We start from the raw sequence: 20,551 nt of genomic DNA on the forward strand, positions 1-20,551 counted from the left end.
GCAGCGCACGGCCGGGGCCGCCCGTGGCACACAGCAACAGCACGGCGCACCCGGAGCCGAACTGCCCCAAGGCCTGCGGGGATCAAACACCCAGTGAGTGCCCTTATCCCCGGGGGTGCTCAGGACCAGGTTGAATGGGGCTTTGGGCAACCTCAGCCGGTCCCTTCCAACCCAATCATTCCACAGCTCTATCTTCCTTATAACCCCTTGAAATCCAACCATTCCACGGCTCTGTCAGCTTTAAGGACCTTCCAATCCAACCATCCCGTGGTTCTATGATTTTTGATGCCATTCCAACCATTCCATGACCCTACGATTGCTCTGCAGAGGTTTTCTGCAGGACAACAGCTTGCTGCCCTTTGCAGATGGCTTCACTGCCACTCCAAAACAGCCATAAGATCAGCAAACACCCCCTACAAGCTCAGGCCAGAGGCACATGAGGGAACCAAATCCCCGCTTTGCTTTCTATTGTAAAAGTCTCAATAGGAAAAAGAACAGAGGAACAAGTTAGTGATTCTCTGCCTTCACAGCCTGTGGGTGCTGGGTCCTCATTGAGCTCCCATTATCTCAGGTTTTATCTCAGGGGCTGAAAGCTGCCCCACAGCCCCACCTGCAAGAGCTTGGGATGCTGCTGGCTGTGAGAACACAGCAGCTCCCACAGTCCAGCCCTGCCTTCTGCTGGGCACGGCTCACCCCCAAGATGGCCACTGCCCCCCAAAGCCAACACTGCCCAGAGATGAGCTCACAGCTCGAGGATCCTAAAGGCAACATGGCTTTATTCTGCAGTACCAGCTATCGCCTGCTCCTCCTCGCAGCCAGCTGTGAGGTTCCAAAATGTAAATGACTGCAGAGGCACTTGCTCCCAGATTGGATTCCTGCACCAGATGTGCCTGCAGAAAAAAACTGGCCTTTGTGGAAAAACAGCTCTGCCCAGCTCTGCTGGCTCCTCCTCTGGGCTGGAGCACACACAGGGGGAGATAACAGCAACCTGCAGCTTCACCAGGAGTGGAAATGTAGGTGGTAGGGGAAGAGCTATGGGAACTCATGGGATAAGGTTCAAAAGTGGAGGACACATACACCAAATGACCCAAACACGGCTTCCTGCTGCATCTGCAAAGCGTCCTCTTCACTAAGGTGGGGCTTCCCAAACATCAGCATTTAAACATTCACTTTCAGCACTGCACACACCTTGGGCTTGGCATGGAAAAGTACCCACAGTGAGCTCAGAACAGCACTACGTGCACCTCGTTTCCAACATCAGCCACTGGGCACATCGTAAGAGAAACCCACAGCCCCGAGCCCTCTCTCCCACTGCTCCCCCTGGATGCTCTGCAGAGGGTTTGGCTGGTAAGGAGATGCTGTGCTCCCCAAAAAGAAGGGAAAAGCGGCTTTACCAGGTGCACTGCCCATCCTGTAGACAAGCACCAGGACGTCATCAGTTACTATAGAATCACCAAGGTTGGAAAAGACCTCTGAGAAATAAAGGGCAATGACCTAGTGGCACCAGTGCAGGGGGAAAAGATTACACATCTGAGTCTCACATATCCCCAGCTCTCCCACAGCCACCCCCGTGAGGAGGAAACATCCTCAGGCACAACCACAGGACGTGGGGGGGGCACATCCCCACCTCCATGGGAAGGAAGTGAGCCATGCGGGTGAGCAGCGGGCAGGAAGCCGTGGCCGGTCCCGTCCCAGTGCACTCCTCTCTTCCCATGGCCCCATGCAGATATCAGCACAACCACCCCATGCTGCATGCTGACCCCCGCCCCATAATGTGGGGACACAGAGCTGCTCCCAACCCACCCAGCTGGGAATTACACGGGGCATCACGGGATTTCATCTTTATTTGCCAGCGATTTACCAGGAGTTACGGGTTTAGCTCCTCTCTAAGCCAAGCTAAAGCTTCCCAGGGTTTAAATCTAGCAAGCAAGGAAAAAAAAAAAAAGATTATATTTTAATCTGTTAATACTAGAAATCTCCTCAGAAAGGGGAACATTTGTTTGGATTACATTCATGTCTAATGCTCTGCGCTGTTCCTTCTTCCTTCTTTCTCAAGGGAGGGCGATGCTGAGCAGCCCTTCCACCCCCCGGGATGTGCCACTCCTCCCTGGGAGCAGATCATCACACACAGCATCCATCCACACAGCCACAGCTTCCCAGGAGTGCTGCTGTCACCACCACCACCACATGGTTTAGTGGGAAATATGGCGATAGAGGGATGGTAGGACAGGGTGATATTGGAGGTCTTTTCCAACCTTGGTGGTTCTACGATTCCCATTCCCTCCTGTAAAGCACTCAATGATTTCATCCCAGTGTTACAGTGCTGTCAGTGCCCTGGAGTGCTGTATGGTGACTGCAGCACCCAGGTACTCACAGCTTTTTGGTGGTTCAAGGGGAAAAACCACATGGCCAACCTCCAGACATCCCACCTGGATCAGCTGGCCCATCCAGCTGCACAGCCCTGATTTCCAATGGTGCCGTTAATCAGCTGGCTCACACGTGCTTAATAGAGGATTTCCAAATGGCCTGATGATTAGTAGATACGATCTCCCACCGGCTTTTTGCTGCTCGTGAATGGAGAACCAGCCCTCCATTCTAATGAGCGCAGTGAGATAGCAACTGAAGAGCTATGGCTGCCTCCCCACGGTTGTATTTATGTCCTTAAGGATAAGCTGCTCCTTTGGAAGTGCAATAGTCACATTATGCAAAATGCTATGGAGAACACGAGCCTTCCAATAGAATATAAAACTGCAAGATTTTGTATTAATATAAATAAATTAGCACGTTACAACCCACTTTGCCCTGCAGTGCTATTTCTGTCCTGTTTGGGAGAGGATCTGTAGCAAACTCCATTGGCCATGCATAACATTCAGTGTTTTGTGTATGGATACACACAGTGCAGGTCTGGTGCTCACAGCATGGTGGTTTTGGGGACTGTCGGCCAAAACCAGAGGTGCTCAGCCCCAGCATCCTCTCTACATCCTCCTCTCTACATCCTCTCACCCAGCACAAACCCAATGCAGCACCAAGCCCAAGTCAAAGCCACTCAACATCACAGCCAGCAGATGGGCTGTGCCCGCATCCTCTGTAATAAATCACCCAACTTCAATGAATTCCCCAGTCTGCTATAAGTTACAGAACTTCACTGAGCAGAAATGATCGTTCTTCCCTTCCATGTCCTTCAGGGCAGCCTTTGCTGTCACAAAGTCTAACAGGACAACATTGGGAACAGCACCATGTGAGAAGAAGGAAGGGAAGAGGAAGAATGAGACACATGTCCCAGTGATGATGAAGAGCCATGTGGTCTTCAGCTTCCCTAAACAGGCATAATGGGCTGCATGGGAACATCCATGAACAGAAACCCCACACCCTGTGCTCTGGGTCTGGGTGCTTCCAACAAAGAACCTGGAATTCCAGCTTGGCCATACAGGAGCACAGACACAACCTGTGCTTATATATTAATTTGCCCTGAGCCCATAAGTGAGAGAGGGCAGCGTATGAGGATGGTGCTGGCATCACTCTGGGGCTGTTCTGGGGTTATCATAGAAAGCTTTGAGTTGGAAGGGAGCCTTAAAGGCCACCATTCCCACTCCCTGCAATGAATGGGGACACCACAGCTCCATCAGTGCTCAGAGACCTTGAAATGGGGTTACTCCAGTACCTGTCACCTGGAGCCACCTGCCCCATTCCCAACAGGTGGGGGCTGGGAGGCTCAGGCAGGGGAAGTCTCTATATGAGATCTCATTTCACTGCCAAATGTGTGGAATAAGACTCGATTAGGAACTTGCTGGCTGAAGAATTGCATAAGCTATGCTCCCACGTCACCCAAAATCTGAAACTTCTCTGTCAAACACAGCCAAATCCAACACAAACACACAGAGACAGGACAGAAATAGGCAGGGGAGTCTGGTGCCCATAACAAAGACTAGCAGAAATCTATGCTTTTTTTTTCTTTTTTTCCCTTTCCTTCCTATTTTTGGTCTATTTGCACCGCTCACAAAGCCACCAGCAGCAGCCCTGCAGCTCCCTGCCCTGCCCATAGGTCTCCCAGTGGCACCTCTGGGTTGGTGCAGTGGGAGAGCAGCGTGAAGCTCTCACCACAGCAAGGGCAGCCAGGCTGAGCACAGCGATGGAAAATGCTAAAAATACCAGTAATGGTAAGGGTGGGCCCCAGCCGAGCACTGTTAGTCATGCAGTGCAGGAGCTGTAGCCAGTGTGAGGCAGCTCCATATAAGAGCAAAGGAGCGATGCTCGCCTCGTAAACTAGATTTGTCACTCTCCCTTTGGCTGTGGGCTTTGCTTTCCAGCGAGCCCAGCTCCGGGAGCCCTCCGCTTTTAGCAGTTTTGCAGCAGGGCTCAGCTCAGCCTCCTCCCGTAGCACTAACTGCAATCACAGCAATGCACACCCAAGCCAGGAGCACAGAACTGCTGCTCGTGCTCTGTGCAGGGGTGAACACCAGTCAGTCTATCCAGGAGCTCTCTGAGCAGAAAACAAGACCCAAGTGGTGTTCATTCCTCCAGCCTCTTGCTTTGCACACCTTTGGTACACCAACCCATGCTTTTCCAAAGCTTTAGAACACCGCAGCACCACAGCTATCACAGAACCATAGAATGGCTTGGGATGAAAAGGCCCACAGTGCTCACCTGGCTCCAACTCCCTGCTATGTGCAGGGTTGCCAACCAGCAGCCCAGGCTGCCCAGAGCCACATCCAGCCTGGCCTTGAATGCCTGCAGGGATGGGGCATCCACAGCCTCCTTGGGCAGCCTGTTCCAGTGCGTCACCACCCTCTGGGGGAAAAAGGATATCAATGTGCCCATATTGCCCCTGTCCCTGTGCATCTGCGGGCTCAATTCCACCTCTTTGGTACAAAACCCATACATGAGAGCAATTAGCAAGCATACATTACACAGTATATCACAGAACCATTAAGGTTGGGAAAGCCTTTTAGGATCCCCAACTCAATGGCAAACCACCCCGTCATGCCCAATGCCCACACCCCTCAGTGCCACATCCCCATGCTTCCAAACACGCGTACGGATGGTGACCCCACCACTCTGCACAGTCTGTGCTGGTGCATCACCACTCCATTGCCTAACATCCAGCCTGACCACGTGCTGCAGGGAACACCAGGCACTGCCTGGGCACAGGGGCTCGCAGCACAGCTCTGAGCAAGCAGTGACAGCACCAGGGCTTGTTCTTTTCTATCAACTGTTATTAGTTCTGCATGCATTCATCTGAGCTGCCTCCTTTCCTTGCAAAAAAAGAAAAAAAAGAAAAGAAAAAGAAAAAAGAAAAACAAAACCCAAAGGATGAGCATTTAGCATTTGCCTCCATTTTTTTTTCCTCAAGAACCTTCACATTCTTCTCCCCGCTTTGCTGCAGCGGGACATAAATCATTTTGTTAGAGCTGTCTGCCCAGAGCAAGGCTGGAGCCAGTGATGAGCACGGAGCCTTCACCTAACACAGAATCCTATTTCACGAGGTGTAGGAGAAAAGCAGGCTCAGAGCTCAGCATCCCACCACGTCCTTGTCACACTGCTCCAAAGCTCACTCAGCCCTTCACCAAAATGACCCTCAGCTTCTCATGTTCCAGTATGGGAAGAAACCTAAACCCAACCCAAAACTGCCTTCCTTGGGAGAAAAAACAAACCAAGGCCCCTTCATATCTAGCTGGTGATTTACAGCTGGAGAAACACAAGGAGAGGAAGCAGCAGGAGAAAGCAGAGGCTCACCAGCTTGTGCCGGCCCTCGTTAGGCTATCAGAGATGGGCACTACTGCAAATGCACAGCATAGAGAACTCAGGAAGGAGCATCAATCACAGATTACTTGTTTTTAAACTGCTGAGATCAGTTTATCATCCAATTCCTTTTGGGAGGGAAAACAAAACACGATGGCCATGCACAACCCAGGCACACAACTCTGCTATTTCCCCAAGTCCCTCTTTAATAAATTCAATATGGGAGTTACATTAAATAAAAAAACTCGATTAAATTTTTAATAACTCACTAAAAGCACTTCAGTCCTCCACAGACCGCACATACCACCAGTTTCTGTGTTCATAAAGAATTAAGCACTTCCATATAGTTCTCATTTTCCCCCAGCATTGCCACCAAGCAACCAAGAGCAGAAAATCTCATCCCCTTCCCTTCCCCTTTCAGTTCCTCTTTCCTTTCCCCTTCTCCTTTCCCTTTTCCTTTCGTTTCCTCCCACCCCCATCCCCAACCCACTGTCATTATTTCATCCAGCTCATGCAAGCGCTTGGCTTTCATTCTAACAAAGCATGGACAGGTTGAAAGAAATGGCTTTAGTGCAGTTTTCTCATTTAAAGGTGATCCATAGATCACTGAGCAGGAAGCTGAAATTGGTGGTATAAATAAGATCTACTGCTGCTGTGACGCAAATGACTCCATAGGCGTGATGGGGAAAGACAAAGTGGGTGAAAGTGATACAAGTACTTGAAAAAGCTGGAAACCCTTGATGACAACAGCTATTATGGAGCACTTCTGCCTCAGGGAACAACTCAGCTCAGGTAGTACTGGAGCTCGCTGCCATCAGAGCCATTAATGCTTTGCCCGCAGAAGTGGGATGGATTTGGCAAAACATGGCACAACACAGGGAAGCTCCTCCACTTCCCATTTATCCTTAAGGTGACAGAGTAAATCTCAAGCATATTTCACAGGGCACAAGGTCCCCACGCAACCACTGTGTTAGTCTGGGGCTCCTGCAGGATGGACGCTGGATCACAAAGACAAGGCAGAGGCATCTCCATGGCTCAGGCTTCAGTCCTGCACTCACTGCTTAATGTATTTGATTCCCTCCACTCCATGCCCACGAGAGGCTGAGGGGCTGAGGCTCAGCACTCGTTCCCACAAGGCTCTGCCATCAGCAATGGCAGCCGGCCCTCAGCTCACCCAGATGCTCCTCTGCAGATCCCAAATGGGTTTTGCATTGCACTGAACAAATACTTGACTCTTCCTGTGCTTTTTAACACGGTCTGCCTACAATTTCTCTCTTCACACACACCGTCCCTGAGTGTTGCTGCAGTAGCTATGGTCCTTCAGCAATCAAATTAACAGGTCTGGCACAGCACAGGTCAATTCTGAGAACTGGAGAACTCAAACTCTCTCTCTTAGCACACACAGTATGCAAGAAAATGATATCGCAGAATTACTGAATCATTAAGGTTGGAAAAGACCTCTAGGATCACTGAGCACAACCCCAGCCCACCCCACCGTGCCCATGTCCCTCAGTGCCACATCCCCATAGCTCTGAACACCCCCAGGGATGGTGACCCCACCACCCCCAGGGCAGCTGTACCACTGCATCACTGCTCTTTTGGAGAACAAACATTTCCTAATATCCAACCTGGAAGTTTGCTGCTTCCTGCACTGCATCCAGCACTCCCACAGCCCCACTTTCTCAGTCTGAGTTGGGGATTTCTGCACACCATAAGGAACAGCCACTTACCACGCGGCCTGGCAGCTTGCTGGTGTCCATAACAGAGCACTTCCCATCACATCAACTCAGATGAAGGAGAATCATTCATCAAAAAGGCACCTGCACACTGTCACCCCGCATATTTAGCTCTTGCTTTAATGATAGGCTTTGCAGCACCGACAGAGGCAGCTTGTAGAGCTTTCACTTAAGATCGTTAATTACAATCATATCACCTGGACCCAGTTCCAGCCCCAGCAAACACACATCTCCCCAGGTTGTGTAATTACCGACACTGTTCCCAAACCAAGCCCGTCAGTGCACCTACAGCTGTTTTCTGAGCTGACTGACAGGGCACACTTTGGCAGAACCATCAACACCCTGCCAACCTCATCTGACCTTTGAGCTGGGTGGAAAGCGGCCGAAGTACGTCGCAGTCACCAAGTTGTGTTGTGTCACCAGGCGTGTCGGAGATACCACGCGTGGAAGGTCAGCCCCTGTTCAGCACAGTGACAGCATTCCCTAAGGCTGAAGGGTTTGTGCTCCTCATCAACACAAACAAGCTGACCCTGGAGCGCCCCTCCCAGCCAAACAGCCCCATTCCCTTCTTTGGGTGCAGAAGAAGGAATTTAATTAGAGAACCATAGGATGGTAGGGTTGGAAGGGACCTTAAAGATAACAGAACCATAGGATGGTTGGGTTGGAAGGGACCTTAAAGATAACAGAACCATAGGATGGTTGGGTTGGAAGGGACCTTAAAGATCACTGAACCATGGGATGGTTGGGTTGGAAGGTTCTTAAGGCTCACTCCAGTCCCACCCTCTGCCACAGGCTGGCTGCCCCCCACTACATCAGGCTGCCTCATCCAGCCCAGCCCTGAGCAGCCCTAATGATGGGGCACCCACAGCTCTGGGCAGCAGTGCCTGGGTCTCATCTTCCTAACGTTTAACCTAAATCTCTCATCTTTTAGTTTAAAGCCACTCTCTCTTGTCCTGTCACTATCAGACCATGTGGAAAGTCTCCCTGCCTCCTGTTTATCATCTCCCTTTAGGTGCAGGAGGGCTGCAGTGAGGTCACCCCACAGCCTTCTCTTCCCCAGGCTGAGCAAGCACAGCTCCCTCAGCTTTTCCTCCTAGGAGAGGTGCTCCAGCTGATCAGTAGGAGAGCCCAGGCACCCTGCTGTCAGGTGCGTGAGGAGGTCTGGCAGGGCTTCTACATCACAGGAATGACAGAAATGCAATTCCCCTGGAGCCACAAGTTGGATTTTGAAAATGAGCGTGTCAGAAGTGAAGGCTCAGACAGCTCTTGTCTGGGGAAACACCTGCTGGGACAAGGAACCCAATGCATTAAGAAGGCTCCATCAAGCATGTATGACTTATTTTAAGTGAGAACAACCTCACTGTCCATCTCACCAAGCAAACATTTGCTCCCTAAATGCTGGAGGCAGAGCACACGGGCAGGCAGGAGCTCTGCACCACACTCCCACTGAGCAAACACAGGGCCAGACCCTGCCAGGACAGCCACTAAATCATTCCAGGATTTAATCCTGGACCACAGTCTATACTTTGAATCCATCCGGGCATCCAGCCATGGTGAACCACAGCTGGGAGCAGAGCAGAGCCCCGTGCCCATCTCCTCTAAATCAAGACAGCCTCCAGAGCCAAATGATTCAGACGGAAACAAATGCAATTCCCCAACACAACTATGTGCAGCACAATGCAGGCCCCATAAGCTGGAGGCGAGGCACAAGACTGGGCAGGCAGTGCTGATGCACATCGTGTCATGTGTCCTGCCAAAGGGACCACAGACCTGGAGGCTGCAGGAAAAGCTGCTATCACTGCTGCCTGCAAGGAGCCCGTTCCACAGAGCACAGTCCATTCAGCAGTGCCATCCATCCTCTGACTGCCACGGGCTCTGAAGTGGCAAGCTGGTTGGCCAAGCCATTTCCCTGCCCCACAAGTTCAACTGACTATGGAATTCGCAGATGTTATTCTTTGGAAAATATGGGCTATTGATTGTAATCACCATCCTCAGAGATGCAATGGAAGGAGTATTAAAACCACTGATGCTGATTTTGATTTTATTAGAACCATTAATGAAATGGTGAGCAGCAAAGTCCTGCTTCCTGCACAGCTCCCAAGCACCGTAAATCCCAGCACAGCACATCTGTTGTGCTCCTGGTACAGCTGTGGGCTGGGGGCTGGGCTGGGGAACACAGGTGGGGACAGAAATGGGATTGCTTCTCCAGGAATGGATGGATGTTCCCTTAAAGACTCATTCTTTGAAATGGCAAAGAGCCTCAGGAAGGAGCCGGGGCCAGGATGGGCAGAGCTAATGGCACAGCCTCCACCCGCAGCACTGCTGGGTTATGGTGTGGTGACTCAGGTCACAGCTGGCTCCCGGAGCACAATGACACCAACTCACTACAACTACCCACAGCAGAAAGAATTCCCTTTTGCTCCAACTTCACACGAACTGCTCAGGATTTTGTCCTTCCTAACTTCTACACTGGATTCCTGTTCACATGGACCAGCCCAAGAAATGCTCCCATTCAAAGCAACAGCTGCCTGTTAATGAGATCATCTTACCCAGCACCAACCGAGGCCTCCTCACACTGAAATCCCTCTTTTCTCAAACGTGTTTTTCGCCATTGGAGAAAACCAGCCCCTCTCCCCCCTGCCTGGTTTCACTTCACCATATTCACCTTTCCAAACATTCGGGTTTCCAGCGGGGCAAGAAGACACTGTTACAAACAGCAAGATGCTGAACTTCAGGAAAACATCTCGGTAAGGAACGGTTTGGGTTGGAAGGCACTTCAAAGATCAGCTATCTCCAAACCCTGCCACGAGCTGCTGCCAACCACTACATCAGACACGGGATCAGGTTGCCCAGAAACCTCACCATTCTCCCACCAGACCACACATCCCTCCCAGCCCCAGAGCCTGCAGTCTCCGTGCAGACAGAGAAACACATCTGGGCACAATTCCTCAGGTGAGCCCTCCCCTTGCTAAGCACATCACCGCAGGCAATGAGTTTCCTGCACTGCTGCTGCTTCCGGCAGCTCGGGGCAGCAGGAGTTCATCAGATAGCACAGAAAGCTCCAAGCCACAAAAACGAGCTTGCTTGCTTTCTTCCTTTCTTTCTTATTTAAAGCCGGCACCAACAGCAGCAATCAGGGACGTTACCTGTCCCCAAGCACTGAGGTTCCCCAGCTCAGGGCACAGTGCCCCGCACGGCTGCTGTCACACTCATCTACGAGCCTATTCATCGCGCCCAGGACCCACCCACATTTTTCAGCAATTAGTTGTAATTCGAGGATTTCGGGGAAAATCCCCTACCTCTCGGAGCCAGATGACTTCACAGGATGTGAATGGGGGGATTGGAACGCCTTAACAAAACCCGAACCGGGCGGGGAAGCTGCGGGGTGTGGGCGAGGCGCCCGGCGGGGCTCCTGCGCTGCCTTCAGGAGGTTCCCTCGAATCCATCCCCGATGGAAAAGTCCCACGGAGCGCTCGGCCACTCGGGCGGCTCGAGCCATGCGCGAATTTTACCCGACTTTGTCTGCGGATGACGCGACCGTGGAAACAATTCGCGGCGTTTCCCCGTGTAAGCACGCTTGTTGGGCTTTGCGGTTCAGCCGGATCCCCGCCGGCGCCCGGCTCAGCCAGCGGGAAGGCCGCCCGGCATCACCCCGTCCCCAGCGCACAACCCCAGGGATGCTCCGCGAAGTTGCGCTCCCCCCGCCCCGCGACCCCCCGGCCCCCACTCACCGAGGCGGGGTTGGCCCGCTGCCCGCGCTCCTTCTCCCGGCACTGCAGCCCCGCCAGGTGCCTCTCCAGGGCCGCCCAGTCCATGGCGGGCGGCTGCGGTTCCCGGGGGGGCTGCGCCGTTCCCCCTCCCCGCCGCGCCCGCCGCCCGCCCGGCCCCGGCGCCCCTCCGCCGCTCCGCCGCTGCTGCTGCTTCGGGGGCAGCGGGCGGTGGTGCGGCCGCGGGCGGGGAGCGGCGGAGCGCTGCGGGGAGCGGCGGAGGGCGGGAGCGGCGCGGAGGGCATCGGCGGGGCCCGGGCAGCGGGGAGGCAGGTAGGCGGCTTCGTCGTCTTCGTCGTCGTCGTCGTCCTCCTCCTCTTCTTCCTCCGAATCGTCGTCCAGCGCCGCCAGGTCTAAGCTGCTGGGGGACGGCGAGGACTTGCAGTCGGAGCACGGAGTCACTTTGCTGGAGTTGGACTCCGAGCTGGAGCGGCTGCTGCCGGCGTCGCTGCCTAAATCCATGCCATCCTCCCGGGAATCCTGGCGGGGGGAGGAGGAAGAGGGGTGCGAAGAGAAAGGTTCCGCGTTAAAAATTATGTATGCATATATCTAGGTATCTATCTATCCCCGTCTGAGCCCGCGGGTACCGCGAACCGCCCGCCCCGGAGGCTCCGCCGCTCAGAGCGCCTCCGGCGGCGGTCGGGGAGGAGAGGAGGGGGCGGAGGGGGCGGCCGCCGGCGGGGCCCGGCCCCGGGTCGGTAACGGGGAGGGGAGAGCTTTGCCCACGCTTCCCAGTTCTTTTTTGGCCGTTTAACGGAGTCTTAAGAAGAGAATTGTGCCTGGGATGTTCTGTCTGGTCAAAGGCGAGCCCTACGCACCAGCAATTGAGCTAATGAGATGCTTTCTGCTGTGCTGGAATCGCGAACTGAAGCAGCACCCGGCCGGCCTCACAGGAACGCTAAACACGGACCGACAGGCACAGCGGGATGGATGACAGGAGACCAAACTTCAGCCTCTACCTTCTACGTGATCACAGAACCACGGAACCATTCAGGCTGGCAAAGACCTCTCAGATCACCAGCCCCAACCCAGCCCCTCAGTGCCACAACCCCACAGTTCTGAGCACCCACAGGGACGGTGCACCCCCTGGGCAGCTGTGCCACTGCAGCACCACCCTCTGGGAGAAGAAATCTTTCCTTTACGCATCCTGACCCTCCCTGGTGCCACCCTGGCTCCCAGCCACATCTCTCTGTGGGCACAATGGTAAAGCTGGTTTGGCCAAGGCAGCAAAAATAGGTGCCGGTTCCATAGCCCTGTAGGGTTTACACCTGGTATTATGCCTTTGTTGGACATGTTTTGGTGGGGAGAGATTGGTGGCAGGAGGACGGTTGGACTGAATGATCCTGGAGGTCTTTTCCAACCTTGGTGGTTCTATGCCCTATTTTGGGCACATACGTCTTTGTCTGAGCATATCTGAGTGCTGCGAGGTGGGGAGCAGCCTGCTGGGTTCCAGCCTGACAGTGGCAGCCTGCAGCAGCTTTATTTATAGGATCTCACAGGATTGACTGGAAGATTTCTTTTCTGCCATAAGAGTGACCCCATACAACACTCACAGGGTGGTGACACACTGGAACAGGCTGCCCAAGGAGGCTGTGGATGCCCCATCCCTGCAGGCATTCAAGGCCAGGCTGGATGTGGCTCTGGGCAGCCTGGGCTGCTGGTTGGTGACCCTGCACACAGCAGGGGGTTGGAACTGGATGAGCATTCTATGATTCTATGACACCTGCAGAAAGCAGTGCTGAGTAAGGAGAGTCCAGAGGTGGAAGGCCAGCAGTCCTCAGCCCACCTCCAGGCCTCAGTAAGGGCAGAAAAGTTCCTCACCGGGCTGCAGAGCAAACTGTGTTTGTTATCTGTCTAAGCTTCTCTTTCTTTTTAACTTCCTATTTTTCTTTCTTTGCAGACAGTCGCAGTTGGTTTACCCTTGCAGCGTCAGCCCCCTACATTTCTAATTATACACGGGGACCATATTTCTACTTGACCCTTTGCAAGAAGAAACCACTTATTGTTATTCAAAACACATATGTCATTTCTTCCCTTTTACAAGCCTACATCAAATGGGCTGTTCCTGCAAAGCGATGAACAACTTGAGCTTCATATGAATTTTAAAGGGGGAAGAGTGTGAGCACAAGTCCTTGTAGATGAAAGAGCGTGCTTTACCATTATTTTATTCACTGCAAAGGAGCTTTTAATACAAACAAAGCAAGCTGAGTTCGAAACAGCAGTCTCTCATGGAAGCAGAATTCTTGCAACTTTCATTGCACAAGTGCAGGGCCACACTGAAAGCTAGCTTGCTTATTACCACAAGCCATCAGACTTACTTTGTGTTACCATTTTGGCACTACTAACCCCATATTAAAGACAGCTCGGGTGCTTTCTCTTTCTTATGATAAACCACAGAGATTTTAGGTAGGAGAAGGAGGACAGGGAAGCCCAGCAGCCCCAGTCGGCCCCTCCTGCCCTCCCCATCTTGACCCATCATTGGGAACATCACCCTCAGCTCCACTCCCAGGCACCAATGAGCCCCACAGGGACACACAGCAGGGCAGAACGCAACCACATGTTTTTGGATTGGCATTTTTTTGGAAAACTTTGGGTTTCTCCCACTTCTGGAGGCCTAAGTATATGGAACTTTGCTGCCAAATGCATGGACAGCCTCCCCAGTGCCTGCTTGCTGCATCCTGGAGCCTACTGGGAACGCACCACTGCTCCAAGGAAACAAAGTGCCTTTACCTGACAAAGCAGGGGCTTCCAGGAGCCCTTTCTAATGAAGCTGCTGAGTCCCAGGCCGAGCTGACTGCTGCTATTATGAAGCTGGGGCTTTGCTGGGGAAATAGTGCTAATCTGCCCCGCAAGGCAGCAGCAATGCACGTTTCCTCTGAACAATAGCAGCTCATGTCATGGATTTCCTTTAAGTAATAATAAAAAAAGCCACTAAAGAGGAGCCCTGCTTCCTCTTCCCTGCATGAGCGTCCTGCCACCGCTGCGGGATGTCACAGAATGATGGAATCATGGAATGGCCTGGATTGAAAAGGCCCACAGTGCTCATCCAGTTCCAACCCCCTGCTGTGTGCAGGGTCACCAACCAGCAGCCCAGGCTGCCCAGAGCCACATCCAGCCTGGCCTTGAATGCTTGCAGGAATGGGGCATCCACATGTCATGGCTGTCACCCACCAGGGACCCCCATCCTGCACAGCCAACCAGCTGGGTTCCCCATCTCACAGTCAGAAGTCAGTTTGTGCCCCACACGATCCCTGGCCCCAGATTTCATTCAGGAGCCCATTTTTACCCATTGCCCTCCTGACTCTGAAGTTCTCTGCCACATATTCTGCAGCAAGGCAGGGCCAGCACTGTGCCATCCCCACAACTCTGCATTCCTAAGGGAAAATCACTGCCTTTTTGAGGAGCTTTTTGACAGTGATTCTTTGCTGAGAGGCGCACGCAGATGCCATGGTGACAGACACCTTCCCCTATCACGAAAGCAAACAGGAACTCAGGAATTTGTGTTTTAAGGCCAAACTATATATAGGAGCAACACACACTCGACATCTTGTCGCTGTTTCCTATTAGTGCTGTTTGCTTGATGAATCCCCCGCAGCCCGGCCAGCACAGGAGGCATTGCTTGGCCTTTTGGGGCTGCGCTGGGGAGACTCAGCAAACTCCATTCGCACTGGCAGGCTTCAGTATTTAAATTTAGCACATTAATCCTTTGCTTAATTTAGAGCAGGGACTGGACGGGGGGGTTGGGGTGTGAAGGAAGAGGAGGAAATCACGCCCTGCACACTGCAGTCCCACTGTAGCTCTGCTGCAGGCAGAGGAGAGGCAGAGGGGCTTCTCCTGCTCTGGACTCCTTTTCAAGCATCTCACGCCAAACTTGGTGACGAATTCCCATTCTCCCATCTGGGCAGTATTCATAGAATGGCTCAGATTGGAGGGGATCATAAAGATGATCGAACTCCAAGCCCCTGCCCTGGGCAGATAATGGCAGGGAAGGGAGGAAAAAACACCTCTGCTTTGAGAAGCAGCCACCGCACCTCCCCACTCCTGGTGGATTACGGAGGAAACAAGGAAGGAACAAATCCCCTTCAATTGAAGGTATTTCCTGGCCATTTCAATAGGGCAGAATGGCAACCTGCTGGAACCTCCTGGGAGCTGCCTTTCTGGAGGCCAAACCAGCAGTCAGAACAGCTAATTTTATTCCCAAACAGTGTGAAATGTGCTGAGACACACAGCAGAGGTTTTATCACTGCTTTGGCAAACGGGATTACCACCCAAGTATGGTTAAAGGGAAATTACACTGAAATAAGTAGAAAGCAAACACCGCCTCATCGCTTTAACAAAGGTGCATTAAAGGCAATTACCAGAAACCACTCTTCAAGGAGTAAATGGGCTGCAATGAGGCTGTCAGCAGCCCAGTGTCGGGGGCTGTGCTCCTCCTTCACCCCCTCTGGGGAGATACCACAGGGAACCAATACTCCCTCCTCCTCTACAATGAAGGCAGAGATGTGCCACTGTCACACACTTTCCCAGCAAGGCCACATCACTGGGGTTGGATGAAACCAGTGGGGCTGTGAGTTCCCCTTCCCCTGTTTTCTCTCCTGGCTCCAGGAGGGCCAGCAAACACATTGGGTAAACACGGAGCGAGGTCAGCAGGGATCCCCTTATCTCTGCACAAGCCTCTGGAATTCAGTGTAATCTCCAAGGCCACGTGGAAAAAAAAAAAGAAAAAGAAAAAGCCATTTATAAACTGGTTTCACAGGCACATTTGGTAAGGAATGTGAGCAAGGAAATAGCTGAAATAGTTCACATGCACGACGCCAGCGCAGCACCACCGCATCTTCATGTTTTTGTAGTCACTCTAAACCTATTAACCAAGGAATTCCAGCATGCACAGAGGAGGTAACATAGAGCCAAAGAGCAGTTCTGTAATGAAAACCCTCCTGCCCCACTTCTCCGAGTGCACAGGGGTGCAGAGGGTGGGAGGAACCAGCCCTGTAATTACATGTCAGTAAGCTGAAGCTGCTGCCTCCACTGCCCTGTGGGTGCTGTGCAGGACACAGAATCACAGCACCATAGGAGCATTAAGGTTGGGAAAGACCTCCCAGATCCCCAACCCCAGCCCACCAACCACTTCCCCAAGTGCCACATCTCCACGGTTCTGAACACCCCCAGGGACTGTGACCCCACCACTCCATGGGCAACTGTGCCACTGCCTTTTGGAGAAGAAATGCTTCTCAGTATCCAACCTGAGTGTCTCCTGAGCCTCCTTTTCCTCACACTGACCCATCCCAGTCCCTCAGCTGCTCCCCATAGCACTGTGCTCCAGACCCCTCACAGCTTCGTCTCCCTTCTCCAGACACACTCCAAGACCTCGGTGTCTTTCCAGTAGCGGGAAGGCACAGCACTGAGTACACAGGGACCATCACTGGGAGCTGGAGGCACCAAGGAAAACAGAGAGAGCAGTGCCCTGGTGGGCTCCCTGCAGCCCAAGATCAAGTAGACGACATCTGGGGTACAAACCAACACTCAGCAATGTCTTCAGAAGAGTCTTTCTGGCCAGGGATGGTCCTGCAGGTGCCTTCCAACACACAGCCCCAGCTGCACCCCTCTGCCCAAGCACCATCAAATCCACCTCCGTCGCTGCTTCCCACCTCCCAACCAAGGGCAATTATCTCCTGCTATTCCTTTGCCTCTGCATCTTTACGATCTGCTCAGCATTGAGATGCAGTTCAGGTTCACAGGACTACAGGCTGCTGCTTTGCTTTTCCCTAATGATTTATGATGTGCTTAACGCAGCCGTTTGCAGGAACGTGCCATGGAGCAGCAGCAGGGCTGTGCCCAAAGCCCCCAGACTGCTCTCCCAAACCTACAGGGCAGATGCTCAATGGCAGGCAGATACCAGCCCCAAGCCTCCCTGGCTGCTGCAGGGGCTGAGCTCTGTGTGCCACCTCCCGAGGCTGCTTGCCCTGCTGTGGTTCTTGGGAAGTGCCCCAGAGCCAAGGGCTGCCCATGTGCCGTGTTAGAATCTCTTCAGCCCTTGCTGAAAAGTTCCTAATCTGTATTCCAAGTCAGAAATGTAACTTCACAAAAAAAAAAAAAAACAACACAACACCAATAAAACCAACAACAACAACAACCAAGCCCCAAAACCAACCAAAAAATCCCCAACACAACTGCACACAAAGCCAAGGAAAACAGAATACATAACTACAGCACTTGTCGCTGTGAGGAAACAAAACCTCTTCCCTGATGATGAATTATACTTTGCTCGCAACAGATGCAGCTCTTTATATTTGTTTTCTGCATAAATCTACATATTAGCCTGAAAGCAACTGTATGTGCTTTGTCTTGCCTTGGTTACATCAGTCACTGCTCATTTTAGCTGATTGCCTTGCAGTGCTGGGATGGGTGCTCTGAACAGAGCTTAGTTCCTACAAACAGGCCTGTTATGGAGCTTTTCCAGAACCAACAGAGCCTGGTGTTTCTGCAGGGGCCGTGCCATGTCACCTTGTGCCATGCCATCCCATAGAAGCCCGTGCCATGCCATGCCCAGCGTGGCTTGAGCTGCCTTTCCATCACACAGGTATTAGAGCTGCCAAGGTCTGCTCCTGCAGTGGCACTTATCGCCCATTTACAATTGATTGCTGTAGGTCAATGAGTTGTATTACTTGGAAATGCCTGCTGCATCCCAGGCCCTGCTGTGGCTGAAGGAGAAACATGGAGTGACTGTGCCCACTGCAGCCCCAGTGTCCTTGGACAGAGATGCAGGCAGCAGGGGTACACTGCAGCCACCCCAAGAAAGGGAAACTCAAGGGGATCCAATGCAATTATGTTATTAAGCAGTGAGTGCAGTATTTCAGCTTTCCATAATCTCATTTAATGCTATCGGTGTCGAGTTAAATTATTTGTAATTGTTTTTACCAAACGCATCTGATGAATTTATGCTTTTCTCTGTAGGCTCGTAACTCTCAGGGAAAATTTATTTTCCTCTCCTTAAGGAGTGTTATTTAATATCTGTGTGCTGGAAACCAAAGTGACAAAGAAAGTCAACAATTACTGCAGTGCTTCGTTAATAGGAACGGCTCTGTCCTACACCCTCACCCTGGCTCCGTGTGTGACAGAAGCAGCTCAGGGGTTGGGGTCACCAAACTGGGCTCCTGCTGGGCAGACCCCTGCCCGTGGCCAAGACGATTCAGAAGAATGTTTGCTTAATTAATTGAGAATTTGGAAGATCTGCAGCTGACAGCTCCGATGTGAGCTGAGCAGTGGGTCAAATGTATGCTGAACTCAGTGCTGGGGAAGGATGGCAAAAAATAGAAAGCAAATTGCCGTGACCTATTCCTGTAATGAAAAGGTCTATTTCTAATCCGTGCGCTATTTAAGCAGAGGTATTTCCAGCTAATCTCCAACCATAACCCACTTAGGCAGAGCTGTGTGCATGAAACAGAGGCTGCACCCTCAGTGCAGTGCAGCAGGACAGACTGACACTGCTGGGTCATGATGGGGAACAGCGAGCTGCTGCTGGGCACACAGCAATCCCAGGCCTCCGGGCCAGTGGGTAGGGGGAGCTGACCCTGCTGGGATGGGATCCTCCAGCCCAGGCTGCCTGGATGAGAGCTCCAAGTCTCAATCTCTGCTGCTACCATCTGGGTCATGCTGAATCCGATGCAAGACAAGAGGTAATGGCCTCAAGTAGCACCAGGAGAGGTTCAGGTGGGATATTAGGACAAATTTCTTTCCCAAAAGAGGGGTAATACAGTGGCACAGCTGCCCAGGAAGTGCTGGGGTCACTGTGTCCCTGGAGGTGTTCACAGCTGTGGGGATGTGGCACTGAGGGATGTGGGCAGTGAACATCATGGGGATGGGATGGGGATCTCAAAAGTCTTTTCCAACCTTAATGGTTCTGTGATTCTGCTCCTGCAGGTGCTCCAAGACAACATCTGAACACACCAGCTGTGCCTACAAAATGCCATACAGATCAGGGTGCCCAGCACAGGAGCTCCATGACAGAAGAAGCAATAGATTGGGCTCAGCTCCTGAGAGCTCCTGCTATTTGTTTTGCAGAAGTCCTGCAAGGCAGAAACTTCAGCTATCCTGAAGGTGCGAGGTAGGCGGGCTGGGTATTTTTGAACACGCTGCAAGAAAGCCTAATGTCAACATTTGCATTCCTCCTGCAGTGCTACTAAGCCTGATCCCGTATCACACAGCAAAAAACCTGAAGCTGACTTCCATGACCCACCCAGACTAGATAAAATGGGGAAGGTACCAAAGGAGCAGAAGGCGAGGAGGGGGCAGGAGGGGAAGGGCTGCTGTGCTCTGCCCTGCTGCTGACCCAGGGGGTTCCCACTGACACTGGAACCAGTGGCACAGAAAGCCAATAATCCTCTTAGCGGCCTGGCACTGCCCGTGCTGTGCTCCAATTAGTGGTGGTGGCGGCTCAGCCTTGCTGGGGCTGTTATTAATTACGGGAGGAAGAGGGATGGAGGAGATTTAGAGCACATCTGCTGAGGGAAAGGAGGGCAGAGGGGAAAACGCTTTGTGGGTTTGTGCTGTTCCACTCTCACTCTGCTCTCATTCTGCCCCCAGAACGGAGCCCCTCCCCCATTCAGTATACAAGATGCTACACAAAATACACCCCAAGTGCTGCTGCTGCTCCATTTGTTGTCGTTCCATTTCAGTATTCCCAGATGATTTTCACCCCGGGGGAAAAGCAGAATCCCCCGCCCCGAGCAGGCACAGTGGGGGCAGCCATCCTCCCTCAGCAAGAGGGCTGCACGCCTCGGGAAACTCATCCTAAAGCCTCAGCAGACGGCACAGCCCTCCCGGTTAACAGCAAGGAGCCTTAAGTCACGAGAACATAAGTAAGGCATGAGGTGTCAGCTGGGTGGCACAGGGAACAGCTTTGATGAGCACAAATCTCCGCTTCCCACCACACTGCCAGATAAAATTGGGCATGTATCTAAAAGGACGTGGTGCTTAAAAATAGGGTGCTTTGTCCCAAAGGCTTCTACAGAGAGCCTGAAGTGGTTGCATGTGTCACACTCCATGGGAGGAGATGCAGGTTGGGGTACCACCCACCCAGCACCCCAAAGCTGGGGTGGGATCCCCCCTCTGTCAGGCAGAACTCATTGCCCCAACCCTTACCATGAAGCCTCTGTTCTGCCACCCCTCTCCCTGCTTCCACTGATGTACCACGCATGCATGACACAGCACAGTTTCACAAGACACGGTGCATGCCACACTTATCTCTGCAGTGCCACAGATGTGGCCAGCACAGATGCAGGGCCACAGGTCGCAGCCATGCAGCCCAGC

The 20,551-nt window shown here is 52.5% G+C and overlaps 1 protein-coding gene across 5 annotated transcripts in view; it reads right to left on the minus strand.

Annotated features, from left to right (window-relative positions):
* SCHIP1 (schwannomin interacting protein 1) overlaps positions 1–20,551 on the minus strand; it is a 103,262-nt gene that overhangs the window by 13,641 nt on the left and 69,070 nt on the right. For all 5 annotated transcript variants that reach the window (XM_072344063.1, XM_072344067.1, XM_072344064.1 and 2 more), the window contains one exon: positions 11,207–11,722. In XM_072344063.1, coding sequence (XP_072200164.1) covers positions 11,207–11,722 — 516 coding nt within the window. The remainder of the gene's footprint in view (positions 1–11,206; positions 11,723–20,551) is intronic.

Source organism: Excalfactoria chinensis, chromosome 9, assembly GCF_039878825.1.
Source record: "Excalfactoria chinensis isolate bCotChi1 chromosome 9, bCotChi1.hap2, whole genome shotgun sequence".
NCBI classification, from domain to species: domain Eukaryota; kingdom Metazoa; phylum Chordata; class Aves; order Galliformes; family Phasianidae; genus Excalfactoria; species Excalfactoria chinensis.